Here is a 17,617-nt window from a genome sequence, read left to right as displayed (position 1 = left end):
TATAAGAAATGACTTTACTCATTGGCAAGCTATCCAGATTATCTAGATTATAATGCTAGCTGGGTACTTCTGTGAAAGGAATTCCCAAGAATAGGTAATCTCATCCCAAGTGTTCACTAATAACTAAATGCCTACAAGATTCTGGGTGCTTTGCTGAATAAAGATGGATAAAGCATAATCCCCACTTCTCACTGCTCACACTCTAGTGCCATATTTGGGTATTTAACTTTAGTCAGAGCAAATGGAACATCCCTGACCTCAATTCTTTGCTTTCAACTGCCTAGTCGATGATGATGATCAGAAAATTGTTGGACTTTAGAGTTGTAACAAAGCTTAGATGCCCTTTAGCATCAACTATTCAATGGTTGTTGATAAAACAGTTAACAAAAAATACAAATGGCCTTTAAAAATATGAAAAAGATACAATTTTACTCATAAGAGAGATGCACATTAAAACAATAAGATAACATTTTTAATCAATTCAAAGGTTTTGAGAACCTACTCCATTGGTAAGGCTGTGGGGGAACAGGCACTCACAACACTAGTGAGAGTGTAAATGGAGGGAATTTCCCTTTTACAATTACAAATGCAAATATCCTTTGACCCAGCAGAACCACTTTATCTTTTAGATGTAAATGCATTTGTGAAAAGACTTATGTCCAACGTATTCAGTACAGCACTGCAGTAACAGAAAAGGAAATAATCTAAATTTTACCAGGGGCCTGGTTAAACTGAAGCTTCCATAAAGTGAAATAGCATGCAGCTGTAAAAAGGGGGGATTCTCTATGTATTATGACAAGCTCCCAAAGATATGTTAAGTGAAAGAACAATTTGGGACATTGAGTATACCATACTACCTTTTGTGTAAAATGGAGGAAAATATACCTCTTTGTAATTGTATAAAATTCTGGCAAGATACACACAAAAAAAACTAACTGCTTCTCTACTGTGAGGGGAACGTGATGGGAATGGTAGAGGATACGTAGTAATGAGACTCTTTACTATATCTTTTTTTTTTTTTTGGATTTGTTTTCGGAATCAAGTAAATTGTAACTTGTTCAAAAATAAAGTAGAAAATTCCATGTAGTTGTTATAGTTTTTTCATTTATAAGATGGTTTGTACTTTTGCATGCATTATTTCATTTCATTTTCACCTCAGTCTCTTAGATCTTAAGTGAAAAAGCTAATGTTTAGAAAATGTGCACTTTAGAAATTGACTTTTAACTGTGAATCCAGTGCTCTCTTGTCTACAATTATTGATGTCAGATGGGGCCACATCATCTACTCAGTAACTCTCCAAGATATCTTTTCGATGTAGGTAAAGATCAGAAGTTAGGATTCACTTCTACATTGAGTGTTTTGGTAACTTAGAGGATTTTTGTGGGGGAGGGTGTTCTTAAACACATTGTGGGGTTTTCAGAACATGCAAGCATCTCCATTTGTCAGTGGTCTCAAAGCAGTAGCTCTCTCCTGTCCCCGCTCCTCTGGGGAGCTCTGAAATGGCAAGGCAGTGTGGTTGGGCTAGAAATGCCTAGCAAGGACAAGAAGACATTCTGGGAAATTAATGTAGGGGCACCATGTCAGAAAGGGAGTTTGAAAAAGAGAAAAGCCAAAGGATTTGGAAGAGAGGAACTGAAGACTGGGGTGGGGGGTTCAGCATGAGGCCGTGGATGGGGCTGGGAAAGGCACTGATAGAGGGGAGTAAGGAGAGGAAGTCAGGATTCCAATAGACCACTGGAGCCGGCAGAAAGAACAGGGCCCTCAGTGAACAATCACAGCTGGGTTTCTCCTCCCCCTGTTGTCAATTCCTTCCTTCCTCCTTTTCTGGTCAGGAGAAAGACCAGACTTGTCAAGAGTATTACTCCAAGTGACAGTGGGAAGTTAAGAGTGAACATAAGAAAATAGGGAAACCTGAAGCACTGAGGTAGGTGCCAAAACAGTCTGGCTGGTGTTCAGAAAGCTACAGAGGCAGATTGTCCCCTAAACAGTAGGCTTGAAGCTCCATTAAGGCAACTCCCATGGAGGAAGAGCAAAGCCTTTGGGATGCACTCAAGGCCTGGGAAATGGCTCCTTCCCTTCTTCCACATGTCCCATGAAGCTCCATAGGTGGGAGGTTGTGTCAGTGGATCAGAGGCTAGTGGTGTCCATGCCAGCTTCCCATGTTTACTCCCACACGAACTTTATTCTCTTACCTCATTCTCTTGATCCCCTTTGCCATATGCTCATCCTCTTTATCCACAAGGGTGAGTATGTCTGGTGGACCCAGTTCCTGCCTAACCCCATCTGTGCATGCCTCCTCTGGCTCCCCCCACCAAATCTCCAATTACTGTAAATTTGCCTAGGGGGTCAATTCATAGTCACCATCATCACCTCAGTTTCCAGACTTGGGTTCAGCACTTTAAGGGTCTCCCAAGAGCAGGGTCAGCACTTGAATGACCCCGAGATGGAGGGCCTTCTTATATTTGCTCCCTAGACCCTTACCTGCCTTACTCTAGGCCCAGTCCTGCTCAGCAATCTCCTTTTCCCAGCTCCAGGTTGGGTGAAGACCAGAGGAGGGACATCTGGAAGCCAGGACACCAAGAGAGAGATGGGGAGGCCTAATTTGTGGCATCTCAAGGTTTATGTTTTTGGGAGAAGCAGTGAAGGGGCTCACGCATGACTGTGTGACTCCTCCCAGAGCTGTCTGGTGTCTCCCACTCTGTTGCAGTCTTTTGATCATGAGAGAAGAGCTGAGAATGGAGGGAAGAGTAGAGGAGAGGACTGAGAGAGGAAATCAGTGACACAGCCAATAAGACCTTTATTCAACTGACAGGGACCATAGGGAGCATATTAGAGACCCCTAAGGATACAGACAAAGGTCCCCAGTGGGTAACCCATGGGAAATTCACAGTCCATCAGAGGGAATCAAGTCAGACAAGAGCTAGAAATCCAGCAGGCACAGAGCAGTTGGGTTGGATGGCAAGTGGGCATACACTCCCAAAACTTCCTGGAAGAGTGTGCCTTGGTGTGCAGTATCATGAGACATGGCAGGAAAGTGGTGCCAGGGGAGGGCTCAGTTGAGGAACATGCTGAGTACAGGGACCATGGTCACACTTGATTTCCCAGGCCTGGAAGAGCCGGTGCCTGGCACATAGTGAGATTGCCAAAAATGGCTTATAAAATTGAGAGGGATTCTCAGGAGCCACAAAAGACAGGAAGAGATTGAGTAAATTAGAGTAGCAAAAAGTAGAACCCTACTTTGGAAGCTAAATTTAGGGAAGAAGAGCCTGTAGGGAATGGAGTGTAGGGCCTGGACTTGGCAGTATGGACAACCTCTTAGCCAGGTTAGGATGTGGGGAAGGGTGAGAGAGAGAAAGAGATGCAGGGTGGTAAGATGGCAGCTGAGCTGCTAGAGCCAAGCCAAGGACTGGAGGGAAGAAAGTGGGAAGTATGAGTACTTGACCCCGCTTTGTAGGCTTACAGCTGACAAACTGGACAGCAGGCAGAGGGATGGAGGGGCTCACGGTGGAACGGAACTAGCTAGAAGCCTAAAGACAATAACTATGATGGAAAGAGAAGGATAGGGATTGGGAAGAACATATATCCTTAGGAAGGTGAAGCATTCCCCAGGCAAAACAAAATGAAAAGCTACTAAACCAAACCAACTGAAAAAGAGAAATGGGAGTGAAGAATGGAGGAGCTCCATTTATTGGGAAAATGAGGGCAGTAACTGGAAAAGCAAGAGAGAGAGACCCTGAAGACTGGAGTTGAAGAAAACTGTAGCCAAGCTTCTCCATCTTGGGGAGAGGAGCTAATCACCTCCAAAGGGACGTAGGTTCACTCCAACCTTTTGACCTTGGAGAGCCCCACAGGAGTGGTCATTTTAGTTCAGTCTGTCCTCATGAGTTTGGTTAGAAGAGGAGCTAGAGGTAACAGGACCAGGGCCTGCAAGACAGGCCCCTTCTTGCAGCCTGAATTGGACAGAATCTTCAAGCAGGAAATGCATTTTTGACACAGGTGCCATGGCTTAATTGATTACAACTCTACCTGGTAAACAGAGTCTGGGTTCAAATCTCACTTCTGTCACATATTACTAAATGAGCCTGGTTCTTTCTTGTGTCCTGGGGACTCTCCAGTACTTCTGTTGCCCTTGTCCACAGGGTATGCCAATTCATGGTTAGAAATCCCTTGCATGGTACCTCATTGGTCTCCAATGCAATTGTGAGGTTGGAAAACTTGGTTCCTTAAGGGCTTGGGAGAGCTGGCCATACCCTCTATCCTGTGCTAAATATCCACCTTGCAAGCCTCCAGGGCAACTTATTAGGCCTGGAGAAGGACCACTAACTAGCAAAGGAGGACCATTTCCTTGGATGTTAGTTTTTCAGTTTTACATTGGATTTCCTTTCTTTGAGGTATCTTCTCCTTTTTATCCTTTCAGATTTCTGGACCCGTGAATCCTCAGGGCCCATTTTAGAAGCTCTAGCCCCAGTAAGTCACGGCACATTGGTAGTTGCCCCCCGCCCCCAAACACACAATTTCTAAAATTGTTGCCTAACCCAGTCCTTTCACCGATTTAAGGGTGCGGGAAGACCTTGGGACTCAAGGGAACCAGAAGTGAAGAGAAACTAGCCTGGAGAGGTTGCAGAAAATAAATCTGGCAGCAGGGGTTTAAAGATTTCCCTCCCTTTCTCCCCATTTGAAGAGGGTGAGGTACCACTGATTGAAGTGGAACTTGAATCTCCTAGCCAGTGATTCTCAAACTTTAGTATACATCAGATATTCTCGAAGGCAAGTGAAGACCGATTGCTGGGCTCCACTCCCAGTGTCTGATTCAGTTTGTTTGGGATGGAGCCTGAGAATTTGCATTTCTAAAACAAGTTCCCAGGTGATGTCCATGTTGCTGGTTCAGAGACCACCTTTTGAGACCCAAGGCCTAATATAGCACTCCAGGAATAGAAGGAAATTTTGCCAGCTCAGGATCTCTAAGGGGTATATGGGAATAGATTTCACTTTTCTGTTACTGCCCAGCTCCACTCACCCCCATCCAGTGCATTCATCTGAATAGGAATGGAAAGAACATATCTTCTGGCATCTCTGGTTCTGAGTCAGGGCTCACCTTGCCCTTGATGGAAATAAGGAAACAGTGGTTTGAGTGCAGAAGTGCTGGAAAGAAAAGGACTTTGTCACAAATTATCACCCCTTTAGCTCCCGGAAGGAGCTAAACAAGGGAAAACTTTTTCTTTCCACTTCTACTATCAGAGCTAAGGCTTAAAATGTAAATGACTTTGGGAAAAGCTAATACTTTGAGTTATTTCCTCCAGTGTAAAGGATTCTTTGAAGACATACTTTGATGGAATAGAAAGGGGAGGACACTTGGGCCCTGAACAGGGTAGAGGCACCACAGAAAGAAAAGGTGACAGGTTTCTGAAGATGGACTTCCCCATTTTACATTTGCCCAGAGAGAACACAGAGACAGTTTTTTTATTTAAAGGGGATGGGTGGACACGTGGCAAAGCAAGTTGGGAGAAAGATGGGAGTTTGAGACTGATTCCCTATGGGACAAATCATTCAAATCTATTCACCCATCTGATGGCTGTTGCTTATTTTATTTTTCATCCAAGGAAAGTGGTGTTGGACCGAGGTAGAGAAGACAGTGGTATATCAGAAATGCCCTAAGATGTCCTTTCTGCAGAAGGCCCTTAGACTCCATGATGCCTTTCATTTGGGTATTACGACTGCCCCCACACTTTGGGGGCTTCGCTTACTCTCCTTACATTTACTAAAACAGATCAAAGGCTGGAGGTTAACATTTGGTTATTAAGAGGTGTAATCTGATAGTACAGGGAGTCACCTCCCACAGGTCTTTAAAACAAAGTTTGTGAGGAGCTGGATTTGTTAGCATGTCATCGTTTTAAAAAATATAAGTAGAATGTAAGCAATACTCTTGTAGTCATTAAAGACTAGACTCTGTCTTTATCCCCTATTGCCTCTGATATCTTAGTCCTTAAAATATTTAGCGATCCTTGCCCTGTAATTCTTGACACAAATATATAACGACCATACTGGGTCAGGGTAACTCCCTATGATCCCAGATTAGTAATTCCACGGATAGGCTCTGAACCTGCTAAATGTATATATAAAGCAGAGTGAATTGCTAATGTCTATTATTCTCAAAAAGTGAGTTTCTGGTTATCAGATTCTCAAAAGGGTCTATGATCTAAAACAGGTTCTGAACCATTGCTTACATAGAGCTGATCTACATTAATGAATGAGGTGTAGTGGGAGGGTAAAAGAAATGGTATAGCCCAGTTTTACCACTGGAATCCAATACTCTCCTAGTCCCTGGGGTATCTCCTAATACTAATCCTAAAATGTTCCTTTCTCTGAGGACTTTATAAAGGGCTGGTCATTTTGCTCTATTACTAGGAATGTAAGCAAGAACAGTACATTCCAAGCAAAGAAGGAAGGCTGCTCTGAGCAGCAGAAGGGAGGCAGGGGCTCGGCTGCTCAACTCATATACACTCTAAGAAGCCAAGTCAACAAAATGGCCCTATTTTCAGCTCCATCTGGGTCCAGAACTCTGAAGAGCTGTGATTCACCCAGTTTTTCCTAAGCAAATGAGACAGTCATTAAACTAGATCGTTGCAGCTTACTTCCTCTTGCCTCTCTAGTTAATTCCACCAATTGTGGTTGAGAAATAAGTTAAGGACAAACCAGAGTCTAAGCATTAAAGAGAAACTACCCCACTTTCATCCACTTTGCTCCTTTCTCTCCCTAACCCCAAACTGCTCTTTCATACAAGATCATTTTTAAATTATAAGCTTGGTATTAACACATTATCAATAAAGCAAAACAATGACCAACTTATCAACCAACAGATGCTAGAATACTTATGTAAGTCCTGGAGTTAAGAGTCTTAGTGTGGATACCTGTCCAGAATTGGGAAGAAAACCCAATGCATTACCCTGCATCAGCTGAAAAGCTAAACCATAGCCATTTCCCTCAAGTTCTGTTTCTGGGAGAATGAGATCCCCAAGAAAAACTGTCTCCTTGATGAGGCAATCAAGGTCAGATAAGAATGATGACAACAACCTGCAAGCACTGTGATTCCTGCCCTAATTTCCCAGCACTAAAACAAGACAAAGAAACCCACTAAGCACGAAGCTTCTATATGCAACTTACTTGAAATCAACAAGAAACAGCTCACCTCACTGAGGATGGGTCTTTCTTTCTCCTCCCAGGCCAAAAGAATCTGTGGCCGGGAGAGTCAGACCTAGACATATATATCCACGTTTGTCTTGATCTTACTAATACTGGGGAAGACATTATATCTCAACTCCCACAACTTAACCCATCACTTAACCCTTTCCATGAGGGCTCTCTTAATTGCTCAGCTTACTTCCTATCTTGAAACAAAACAAAAACTCCCATACAATCCCTACTACCCTCATCCCCAGAAAACAGCCCCTAGAAAATCTAGCTTGTACAGTTTGCACTTTGCATGCTCTCTGAATTCAAAGACCCTGCACACAGATACACATAGACACATAAAGACACAGATAAGAGAAGAGGGGTCTGTTCAAGGGGATAAAGTTTTTTCTTCCGTGTGGGCCTGGGTTACTTGCGGGTATAAGTCCATCTCTTAGCATTGTATGTAGGGTGATCTCTCAGCTGGATATATGTATGAAGAGGATGAAGAGAGTAGGAATAGGGGGTGAAAAGGTTCTTGTTTCTATTTTTCAGGAGGTAGGGGTAAGAGGTGTGGATGTATATTTCGATGATCTGGTTAAGGGTGATGGACCCACACAGGAATGAGGTCTGCCCCTCAGCTTTCATTTGGATAAAAAAAGGGGGACTCTGGGTACCTGATCACTATTTCTTTCCTGTTTCCTCATTACTCTCTAACCCAGTGTTCACCAGTGTGTTTCATGGAGTCACCAGTTCTGTGGGATGTAAGATAGAAAGGATACTGAGGTCAAATAAATTTAGGAAACACTGCATTAAAAGAGGCTTAACAATTCCCTGTACCCAGAAAGTTCTCAGAGTCTTTAATATGCTAATATGGTCTTTCTCTCTATATATAGAGAGGATATAATAGTTACAGTATACAAAGGTGGTACTCAAATATTTAACTGGGATAGCATAGGCTCCAACCACTCGGCTTGGACCTCAGTAATAAACTCCCTTGAGAATGGGCTCAGGCTGAATATCAGCCCATGTAGTAAGCACTGTTTCCTAAAGTTTTGCCCAAAGAACTCATCTTGTGTGGTATCTCACAGAACTGGTGAGAAATGTCTGGCCAATGTTGGAACCTCATCTTTCCAGGCATGGAGCCAGGGCTCATGATTCTGGCCATTGGGGTGCAGGAGAGGGGCAACTCTGGGAGAGACTCCTGGTAGCACCAGCTGCTGATAGATGTGACCACAGCTGCAGCAGAAACAGATCTCAAAAGACAGATGTCCCTCTGTCCCAGCTGCTCCGGGGACTTTGTCCCTGGTGGGTCAGCAGGTGCCTGTCCAGGTGATGTTTACGGCCAAAGCTCTTTTCACAGCGAGGGCACTGGAAGGGCTTCTCCCCAGTATGGGTCAGCCAGTGTCTCACCAGGTGGTGCCGTCGGCCAAAGCTCTTCCCACACTCAGTGCACACATGGCACTTTGGCACTGGTGGGGCCCGCTGCCGTTTCCTAGCCCCAGGGCTCTCTCCAACCTCTTGGCCCTTGCAGGATTTGCCTTCCGCATGCACTCTCTGGTGGCTGGCTAGATGGGAGTTGCATCGGAAATTCTTGCCACACTCAGAGCACCTGCTGGGCTTGTCATGTAGGTGGGTTTTCTGGTGCCGGATCAGGTGATGTCTTCGCCCGAAGCTCTTTTCACACTTGAGGCAGCTGTAGGGCCGCTCCCCAGTGTGTGTTTGCTGGTGCCTGGCAAGGTGGGAGCCCCACACAAACTGTTTCCCACATTGGGGGCATGTGTGCGGTCTTAACAGGGAATCCATCTCTGTGCTACATAGAAGGTTTGAGAAGCTATCTTCCTGAAGAAAAGGTGGACCCAGGAGCATTCCTCTGGAGCTCCTGGGCATGGAATCCCAGCTCTCATCCTGCTCTGGGTTCCAGAGAACAGTATCTTCAGACACACTAGATAACATTCTGGGAGGTTCTGCTTCTAGTTCAGGGGTATCACCCTCGTGCTCACTGCCATCTCCTGTGGAGAAGGGAAAATACCAACCCCAAGAGGGGAGTCACAAGAGAGTACCCCAGGACCCAAGTCATAGGTGAGGTAGTATGATTCCTGTTAGGGCCTAAACCTTACCCCACAAGGGCTGAGAGAACAGGCTCTAATGTTGTATAAGACAGTGCAAGAGGTGCAGAGGTTAAAAGCCTAGACTTAGGAAGCAGATTACCCAATTCTGAATCTCAGCTTTCCCACTTAACTTCTGTAAGCCTTCATTTTCTCTTCTGTAAAATGGGAATAATTATAAGATAAATGTTATAAGATAGATAGTAGAGTACCTGCACATAGTGAGCACTTAGTAAATGGTCTATGCTATTGTTGCTATTTATTTATTATTATGAGCATAGGTGGAGAGAGTTAAGAAATGTGCTGCAATCCTCACTGGCTGAGTGACCACCTGTCAGCAATACAAGAGACATTTTGGAAAGCATTCACAATAACATCAACAATAACAACAACAACTAACATTTATTGAGTGCTTATTATGTGCCTGGTACTGTTCTACTATGTTAACATATTTAAATCTCACAGTAACATATGGATGAGGAACCCAAAGAGGGGTGAATTTCTTTTCCAAGGTCCCCCAGGTGTGGTCCTAGATTACAATCCACAAAGTTTGGCTCTAGAGCCTGCCTTCTAAACCTTTCTGCTACACTGTCTTGCCGTTGAAGAAAAATATCTCTATACTTTTTGACTCCGTAACTCGCTGAGCAGAGGAGGGATTAGATGGACATGTAATGATGACACTCCAAGAGGGGTGAAGGAAGTGGCTGAAAGTCTATTGTAGGTGCTTACCTGTATATGTGACCCTCAGGATGTCCCTCTCCTCTAAGTCTTGGGGGTCAGGGACCCATTGTTCTTCCCCTCCTTCTAGTTGAGAAAGCATGTCCAGCTTGGGAATTGGAAATCCTGCCCATGGGAAAGGAAAACAGAGATGTCAATGAATTCAACTGTAATTATCTATTTCTGACAAAAAGCTATTTCCTAGATTACTCCTTGGAACTGAAGATAAAAGAAGGCCAGATATAGGCCTCTCTCCCCAAGCCCCCATGTGATTTCTCTTAAGTCCCTCTTCTTTCTTTTAGAAAATCACATTCTCTTCCCTAGTGTGTCTGTTCTCTTCTACTCAAATTCCACTCGAATTTCAAATACTAGCACAACTGTGTTTAACTTCACTTAATTAGCCCTACTAGAGCCGTCCTACCCCCAGACTCCCATCTTACCCTAGGTGGCCGTTGAGTTTCCAAGGACTCAGTTCTATCACTTAAATGTCCTCTCTGCTTTCTAAGAATCTCCCAATTCCCAACCAAGGTGAGCCTAAAGTTCTCTTCTCCACAATTCAGCATTATTTTGCTGTTGTTTTTAAAAAATGACACCTCGGGGTGCCTGGGTGGCTTGGTCAGTTAAGCGTCCGACTTCGGCTCAGGTCATGATCTCACGGTCTGTGAGTTCGAGCCCCGTGTCGGGCTCTGTGCTGACAGCTCAGAGCCTGGAGCCTGTTTCAGATTCTGTGTCTCCCTCTCTCTCTGCCCCTCCCCTGTTCATGCTCTGTCTCTCTCTGTCTCAAAAATAAATAAACGTTAAAAAAAATTAAAAAATAAAAATAAAAAATGACACCTCACTTCCATTTTCCTTGAATTAGGCTTAATGCTCTTTCTCTGGTGAAAGCTTACACATATTGCCAGCCAGGGAAAGTACCCTAGACAGACACTCTAGAGCATCAGCTCTAGAGCAGATGGCTCCATCCTCCCAGAGTATAATCTTATAAAAGTGGCTAGGGAAGATTATGCTTACTTAGAGAGACCACTATCCCACAGTTTTCCTGCATGACATATTCTCCATAAAAGTCTGTCTGAGAAGGATCCAGGCTCCGCCACTCCTCCTGAGAGAAGCACAGTGATACATCCTTGATGGTTACCAGGCCCTGAAACAAAATGTAGCATCATCTGTTAGTAATTGTTCATTAAGGAAAATGTGATCTCAGTATAAAATGCTGAGATAGTAGAGGAGAGAGGCACAGGAGCATCTAGAAAGAGAATTTCCCAGAGATAGGGCATACAGTTTTGGTGAAGGGTAAATGAACAGAGGTGTAAAAGTAATGGTCAGTGAGTAAGGATAACGTCTCTTGAGGAGTTTCCCACTGGGACCATGGCAAGTTGGAGGCACGCTCCCTCATTGCTCATTGCTCCCTCTGTTTAATTACAGTGTCTGCCCAGTGCTTCCCACTTGCCTTATTTTTTTCATTGCAGAAATTGGGTACTAACATCTCCTTCCTCCACTTGACCTTTCCTTTTCTATCAGCACAAAATCATATAGATAAAACATTCTTTCTCGCCCTCCACCCATCATGCCATATCCCTATCTTTTGAGGTAGCATAGTATGGTGGCTAGAAGCCCAGATTCTTGAGCCAAATGACTCCTGGCTCTGCCACTTATTAGCAGTTTGGCCGTACACAAGTGCTTCAATCTTATCCTACCCTATTTTCTCATCTGTATAATGGGCATAATTGAGTTTCTCTCAGGGTTAAATGGGTTAGAATACGTAAAGCGTTTAGAGAACCACAGTATGGTAAGCATTCAGGGAGTGTAGTTCTTCTGTGGTTCTTCCATTGCCTTCTGAATCTAAATCTCTCTGGCTCTGCCCCTCTTTACATCTTTCTGTTTTCTCTTTTTTTCCATAAATGCTCCACTGTCCACCCAGTCCTGCCTATTTTATGTTCTTCCAAACTTCCTTCAGGTCATCTTTTCCTAATCTTTCCAGATTTTTTTTCTTAAAAGACATTAATAAATTGTTCTTAAAATCCCTCTAGGGATAGCACAACCATCCATTAAAAACAAATTAACCTCTAGGAATTCACCCTCTTCTTGTCAAGCCTCCACTCATTTTTTCAAGGGTATGATGAGCCCCTTGGAAAGGAAAGAATCTGCTCAGTTATAAGATGGGGATACTATTAGTGATCATGCGAAATAACAAATCAATAGGGTGATGCTGAGGCTACAGAAAGGCAGTCGAGATGAGACCCTGGGAGAGGCTAAGGGAAGCACACGGCCCACCTGTGATCCTGCCGCAAGAAGTGCAGCTGCCATCTCCCAATCTCCGGTGCTCCCCTCCTGGGGAATGGCAGGAACCCAGGGGGCCGACTGAGCTGAAGAGAGGAAAGAGGAACCACTAGAGATGGACCATCCACCGTTTCCCAATAAGAGACTGGGCCCATGTTAAAGGAGCTTAAGGGTCACATTGTCCTGTATTTTTGCCCACTGATAAAATTCAAATGCATACACCTAGTGGAAGAGACCTTTACTCAAAATATTCTGCAAGGGTATTGAGTGGTTTTTAGTAGAACTTAATATGCCAGCCATCTCTACTGGACTAGCTGTGGTTTGAATTTATATTATTTGAATGTAATTTTCACCTAGTAAAGTGCATCTCACTAGGTATGTTCTCAACAGTAATCAGAGCTGTTGTCACTTCCTTTGTCTCCCACATACAATACCACTAACCATGCACTTGCAGCATGTGGAGGGAATGATTATGCAAGAAACGGGAGAAACCCAGTTTCATGGTTTACAGAACCCAGGAGCTCCTTATACTCTGTGACCAGGGCGCAGGAAGAATGGACTAGTCCTGGTACTGGTTATGGTGTTAAGTCCATGGCAATTTGGGGATTTTAACTCTGCTTTCAACATAGATTAAGAGACTACTCTTTGTACTGTGCTCTCCCCTCCCCGCTACCCAAACCCCCCCCCCCCCCCCACACACCCTCCAGGCTCTTACCCTTCTCCTGAAGGGACTGTGGCTCCTCTTCAAGGTCACAGCACAGGTGCTCCAGTGGCCCTGGTGCTGTTCTCCATGGCCCCTCTTCTTGACTTCCCCTTTCCACCTGAGGCTCTGTTCCATCCAGCTGGACATTCATTGACTCCCATCCTGTCCCCAGGACTGCTGTTTGTTCTGAAAGCATCTTTGCTGCAAACCCAAATTGTGACCTGAAACAAATTCATTATCAGCTGTGCCCATTAAAAATGTAAAGGGGTAATACTCCTAAGGGAGTTATGGAAAACAGCCCTAGGGATAAAAGATGAAACTGGGTACGAGAAGCTTGATGGAAGATGAATTTTAAAAGCTTGGTGTGTTCCAATCAACTAAGCCTGGGCCAGGCTTCTTGGAGAAATTAAGAAATGAGCAGGTGCTAAATAGCAAAGTCACTAACAGTTATTTTGGGGACCTCATGGTAGATACAGAATATCCCTGATGGCTGTAAGAACTTCATTTGAAAAAAAAAAAAAAGAACAATCCTGGAAATTCAAAAGCTATTCATTTAATTTCAACCACTGAAAATACAATAAAGTAAGCAATCTGGACACATGCAGGAAAGAATATGCACTGACTTCCACTCAACAAAAATGGGTATAATCACATGTAAGATTTTCTGCCACAAATCCATTCTCATCAATTGGTTCAGAATGAAATGACTACTATAGGTGGCAGTCCCAGGCAAAGGTATGTGTGTGTCAGGAGCACACACCTCCCTTATGAGACTAAACCAAATGACACCTCATTTAAGCCTCAACAAAGGGACACAACCTCTCACTCTGATGCAGAAAATGAGAACTGGTAATAAATGTGGTACAAAGACCAATAACTCAGAAAGCAGGGGTAAAACTCCCAAGCAACCCTGACAGATAGGAGAAATTGTTAGTCAACGGGGAGTCGATGTCTGATGGAGAAAAGTAAAAAAGAAGAGAAAGTGTTTGAACCAAAAGTGGATAAAGGGGAAATAGTTGCTGCTAATACGACCTCGCAGTGAATTCAAAGTCCTATGAGTTGAAACATAAGAAAGAACCTGAGACAGGAAAGATCCAGTCAGATCTCATAGAAAAATATATTCAATTTTAAAGAAGGGTGTGAAGAAGCCAGAGTATGTTCCATCAGAAGAAACAAAAGTGGAGAAAGAGATGGGAAATATGGCCATTGGGAAAAAGTTAAAAGCAACAGATACAGTTTTCTCCTGTCTAGGAGAAAACAGAAGTGGTTTCTATCTCTGTGTACAGGTCTATTCTCTTGATTGCCAAGAGAAGAGATTTGGGTTAGATAACAAATATTCTTAATAATAATCCTGTGGTGCATAGGACCAGGCTGTGGGCTTTTCTCCTCTCTGGACATCTTAGGGGTTAGGGCAGGTCTCACGTGTTGTTGACAAGGGATTCCCTGCCTCCTGGCAGATAAACAGTCTATGAGATGGCACAGAGAGCCCTTCTACTTGGCAACATCAGTGTGTGTGTGTGTGTGTGTGTGTGTGTGTGTGTGTGTGTGTGTGTGGTGTGATTTTTATTCAGTACCGAAGCCGTCAGAGCCAATGAAAGGCTTCCAAAAACAGGTCAGAACCTTGGTGAACTATCCTGGCTCACTCATACCCATTCAATGACATTTGCAAGAACCCAGAAGCCCAGGATAGGTAATGACAGATGTCAAGTCATTTATTTTCTTGCCTATTTGTCTTTGACAGAAGAGGTAGGTGACAACCCTAAGCCCAATGCACAGGAAGGGAACAAATTATCCTTTCATCTCAGAAGTCCAAAGGAGTCTCAGGGCCTCATGGGAGCATCCTGGACTGATTCCCAGCTTAGGAGGTTTCCTTTTCAGAGACTTCTCATGAGAAAGGAAAATTCCCCATAAAGCAATAAAGGGAAACTTCCATTTTAGCTTTCTCTTCTGAATTCCAGCCCCTGTATTTGCCTCATTTTTAACATATAAGGTGCGAATTCCCTCCCTTCACTGGAGGTCTTCCTTGTTTCTCAAGCTCCTTTTGAACATCCTCCCTCAGGGCTTTACCTACAGCTACTATCTGAACACCTGTCTCAAACTCATTTCTCCATCCCCCCAGCAGCACAGTCCCTTGATGGGAAGCCTCCTTCTGCAGAGCTTACTGGGCTAGCTGTGAGCCTCTCCAGACTACTGGAGACTACTTTCCACAGAAAACCTGTGGAAGTGCTGGCAAAAATCTCAGCAGCAAGGGGGTGGCTACTTATCCTCACACTGCATTTCCTACATGTTCACTCTCTCAGAGACAGCACCTGGGCAGTTAAGGTGTCAGCCCTAACCAGGTTTCTCCTGGCTCCAGGATGTTCCCAGGCCTACTGGAGTCTGGGTTCTAGGGCTTGCATTTCTCACTTTTCCTCACATATCCGGGGCTCAAGCCACCTGCAGAAGTTTTTGCAGCGGGCGCTGTTGAATAGGGAAAAGACGGTGTATCAAAATGAGTGGCCCAAGGGCACGAGGACGAGTCTCTCCCGTTCGGTCAGAGAACCCTGCCCTCCGCCCCGGGTGGGGCATGGGCGGGACGGGCGCCTGCTCCGGAGTAAGGTTGCTTCTTCCCTTCTTCTTGTCACAGTGCCCCTGGAGAGGGTCAGATTTCAGAGAATCCGAGAGGCTGAGCCGGGGCAGGGGAAGTGAGGTCAGAAAACAGGTTTCCCGTGAACTGGGGCAAGAGCAAGTCAAGAGAAAGGAGCCACGGGGTAACCTGTGCCCGAGTGACAGCGGCGGGAACCGCGGGGCCTGACAGCGACGCTGGGGACGGGGAAGCCTGGGCGAAGGCCGGACACAGAATGTCAGTGGGGCCAACCCCCGGTTAAGGCAGCGACCGGAGGCCGCGTCGATCCTCCTCCCCGCCCCGTGGGTGACGGCCCCCACCCGCCTTCCCGGGAAGCCGGGCGTCCCTCCCTCCAGCCGCGACTAACTGCGGCTCGGCCCCACTCACCCCGGTCGGCTTGGCCTGCGGCCCGTGCCTCCCTCCTGGGCGCCGCCGGCCCCTCCCCTCCGCCCTCCGCTTCGTCGGAGCCGCCGGCTGCTGAGCCAGCGACGGGCGGAGACGGCGGCCGGGCGGGCGCGGGTGGGGCGGGCACAGGAAATCCCCGCCCGCTTCCGGGGCTCGGCGGCGGCGGCGGCAAGGGGGAGGGGGCGGGGGAGGGGGTGGACCGTGGCCCCCACGCCCCCCATCGCTCAGGCGGGTAGAGCCGGGGACCTCCGCGCCCGCCGCCCCGGGACGCCGGATCCAGCCTACGGTGGCCGCCCACCCGCGCCCGCTCCCTGACTGACCATTTTCGGTCCCGGCCCTCGGCCTCCCACGGGGTTCTTTGCACACGGGTTCATTAATTACCCCGACATTTAATAACCGATCATTGTATGCCAGACAATCGCTGTGAGAGCAAATTCTCAGGCAACAATCTGGAATTCGTCAAGGAGCTTGACTTGTAGGTTTCAAGGTAGCATGGATAGGGGGCTTGAGAGGGCATTGAGGAGGAGTCACTAATGCTGCTTGAGAGATGGTCAGGTTGACTTCAAGGACAAGGTGCTATCTGAAGTAGGCCTTGCAGCCGCATTGTCCAATTTGCGGGAGCCACTAGCCATATGTGGCTGCTGAACTCTCTGTATGTGACTAGTCCAAATAGAGATGTGTTGTAACACACACACACACACACACACACACACACACCAGGTTTGGAAGACTGAATTAACAAAATGTCAAATAGCTAATAAGCAGCATTTGGTATATATAGGACTAAATACATTACTTTGTTCTTAAAATTTTTTTAAATGTTTTTATTTTTGAGAGAGAGAGAGACAGACTGTGAGCGGAGGAAGGGCTGAGAGAAGGAGACACAATCTGAAGCAGGCTCCAGGCTCCGAACTGTCAGTGCAGAGCCTGATGGGGGCTCAAACTCACAAACCAGAAGATCATGATCTGAGGTGAAGTCGGTGGCTTAACTGACAGAGCCACCCAGGTAACCCTATAGGGTTAAGTACATTATTAAAATTAATTTCACCTACTTTTTTTCACTTTTAAATATGGCTACTAAAATTATTAAATTATATATGTGGCTTGCTTATTTTTCTATTGGACAGAGCTACCTCGGAGCATTAAGATGAATTTGAGAAAGATGAGAAGGAATAAACTATGTTACCATTAGAACCTATTTATAATCTACAAATCACATTATTTCATTATCACAACAATTCTGTACAATTTTGTAGACTTAAAAAATAAATGACTCACTTTAAGGTCATAAGTGACTATCACTCCTTTAATATATATTTAGTTTTTGCTATGTGCCAGGCACTAAAACTAACTGCTGGCAGTCAGCGATCCCAAAGGAATTGTCTGTGTTTCAAGAACTCAGTCTTTGGAAACATAGGTCAACAAATATTTGCAGTTAAATGTAATAGATGCTAAAATGGAGGAGTATACTCCACATTAGGAACAAAGAAATAAATATGTATGGGAGGGAAGTCAGAGAATGCCTCACAGAAGTCTTGAGGCACAGAAGAGTAGAGAGGGCTCCATAATGAGGAAGAAGAGAATGTGATAGACCTGCAATTGGGAAAGGGTATAGAGTATACTCTAGAGCCAATC

General features: G+C 45.2%; 1 protein-coding gene across 1 annotated transcript; it reads right to left on the bottom strand.

Annotated features, from left to right (window-relative positions):
* Positions 1-402: 402 nt before the first annotated feature.
* Positions 403-16,095, bottom strand: ZNF641 (zinc finger protein 641). The gene is made up of 6 exons (XM_053894753.1): positions 15,965-16,095; positions 12,985-13,193; positions 12,264-12,355; positions 11,004-11,133; positions 10,005-10,118; positions 403-9,179 (listed from the first exon to the last, which is right to left on the bottom strand). The coding sequence occupies exons 2-6, from the start codon at positions 13,166-13,168 to the stop codon at positions 8,425-8,427; spliced, it is 1,275 nt and encodes a 424-aa protein (XP_053750728.1). The 5' UTR covers positions 13,169-13,193; positions 15,965-16,095; the 3' UTR covers positions 403-8,424.
* Positions 16,096-17,617: the final 1,522 nt, after the last annotated feature.

This window comes from Panthera pardus, unplaced genomic scaffold, assembly GCF_024362965.1.
Source record: "Panthera pardus isolate Hobbes unplaced genomic scaffold, ASM2436296v1 HiC_scaffold_6, whole genome shotgun sequence".
Lineage (NCBI taxonomy): Eukaryota > Metazoa > Chordata > Mammalia > Carnivora > Felidae > Panthera > Panthera pardus.
This window is presented reverse-complemented; position numbering and strand designations above follow the sequence as displayed.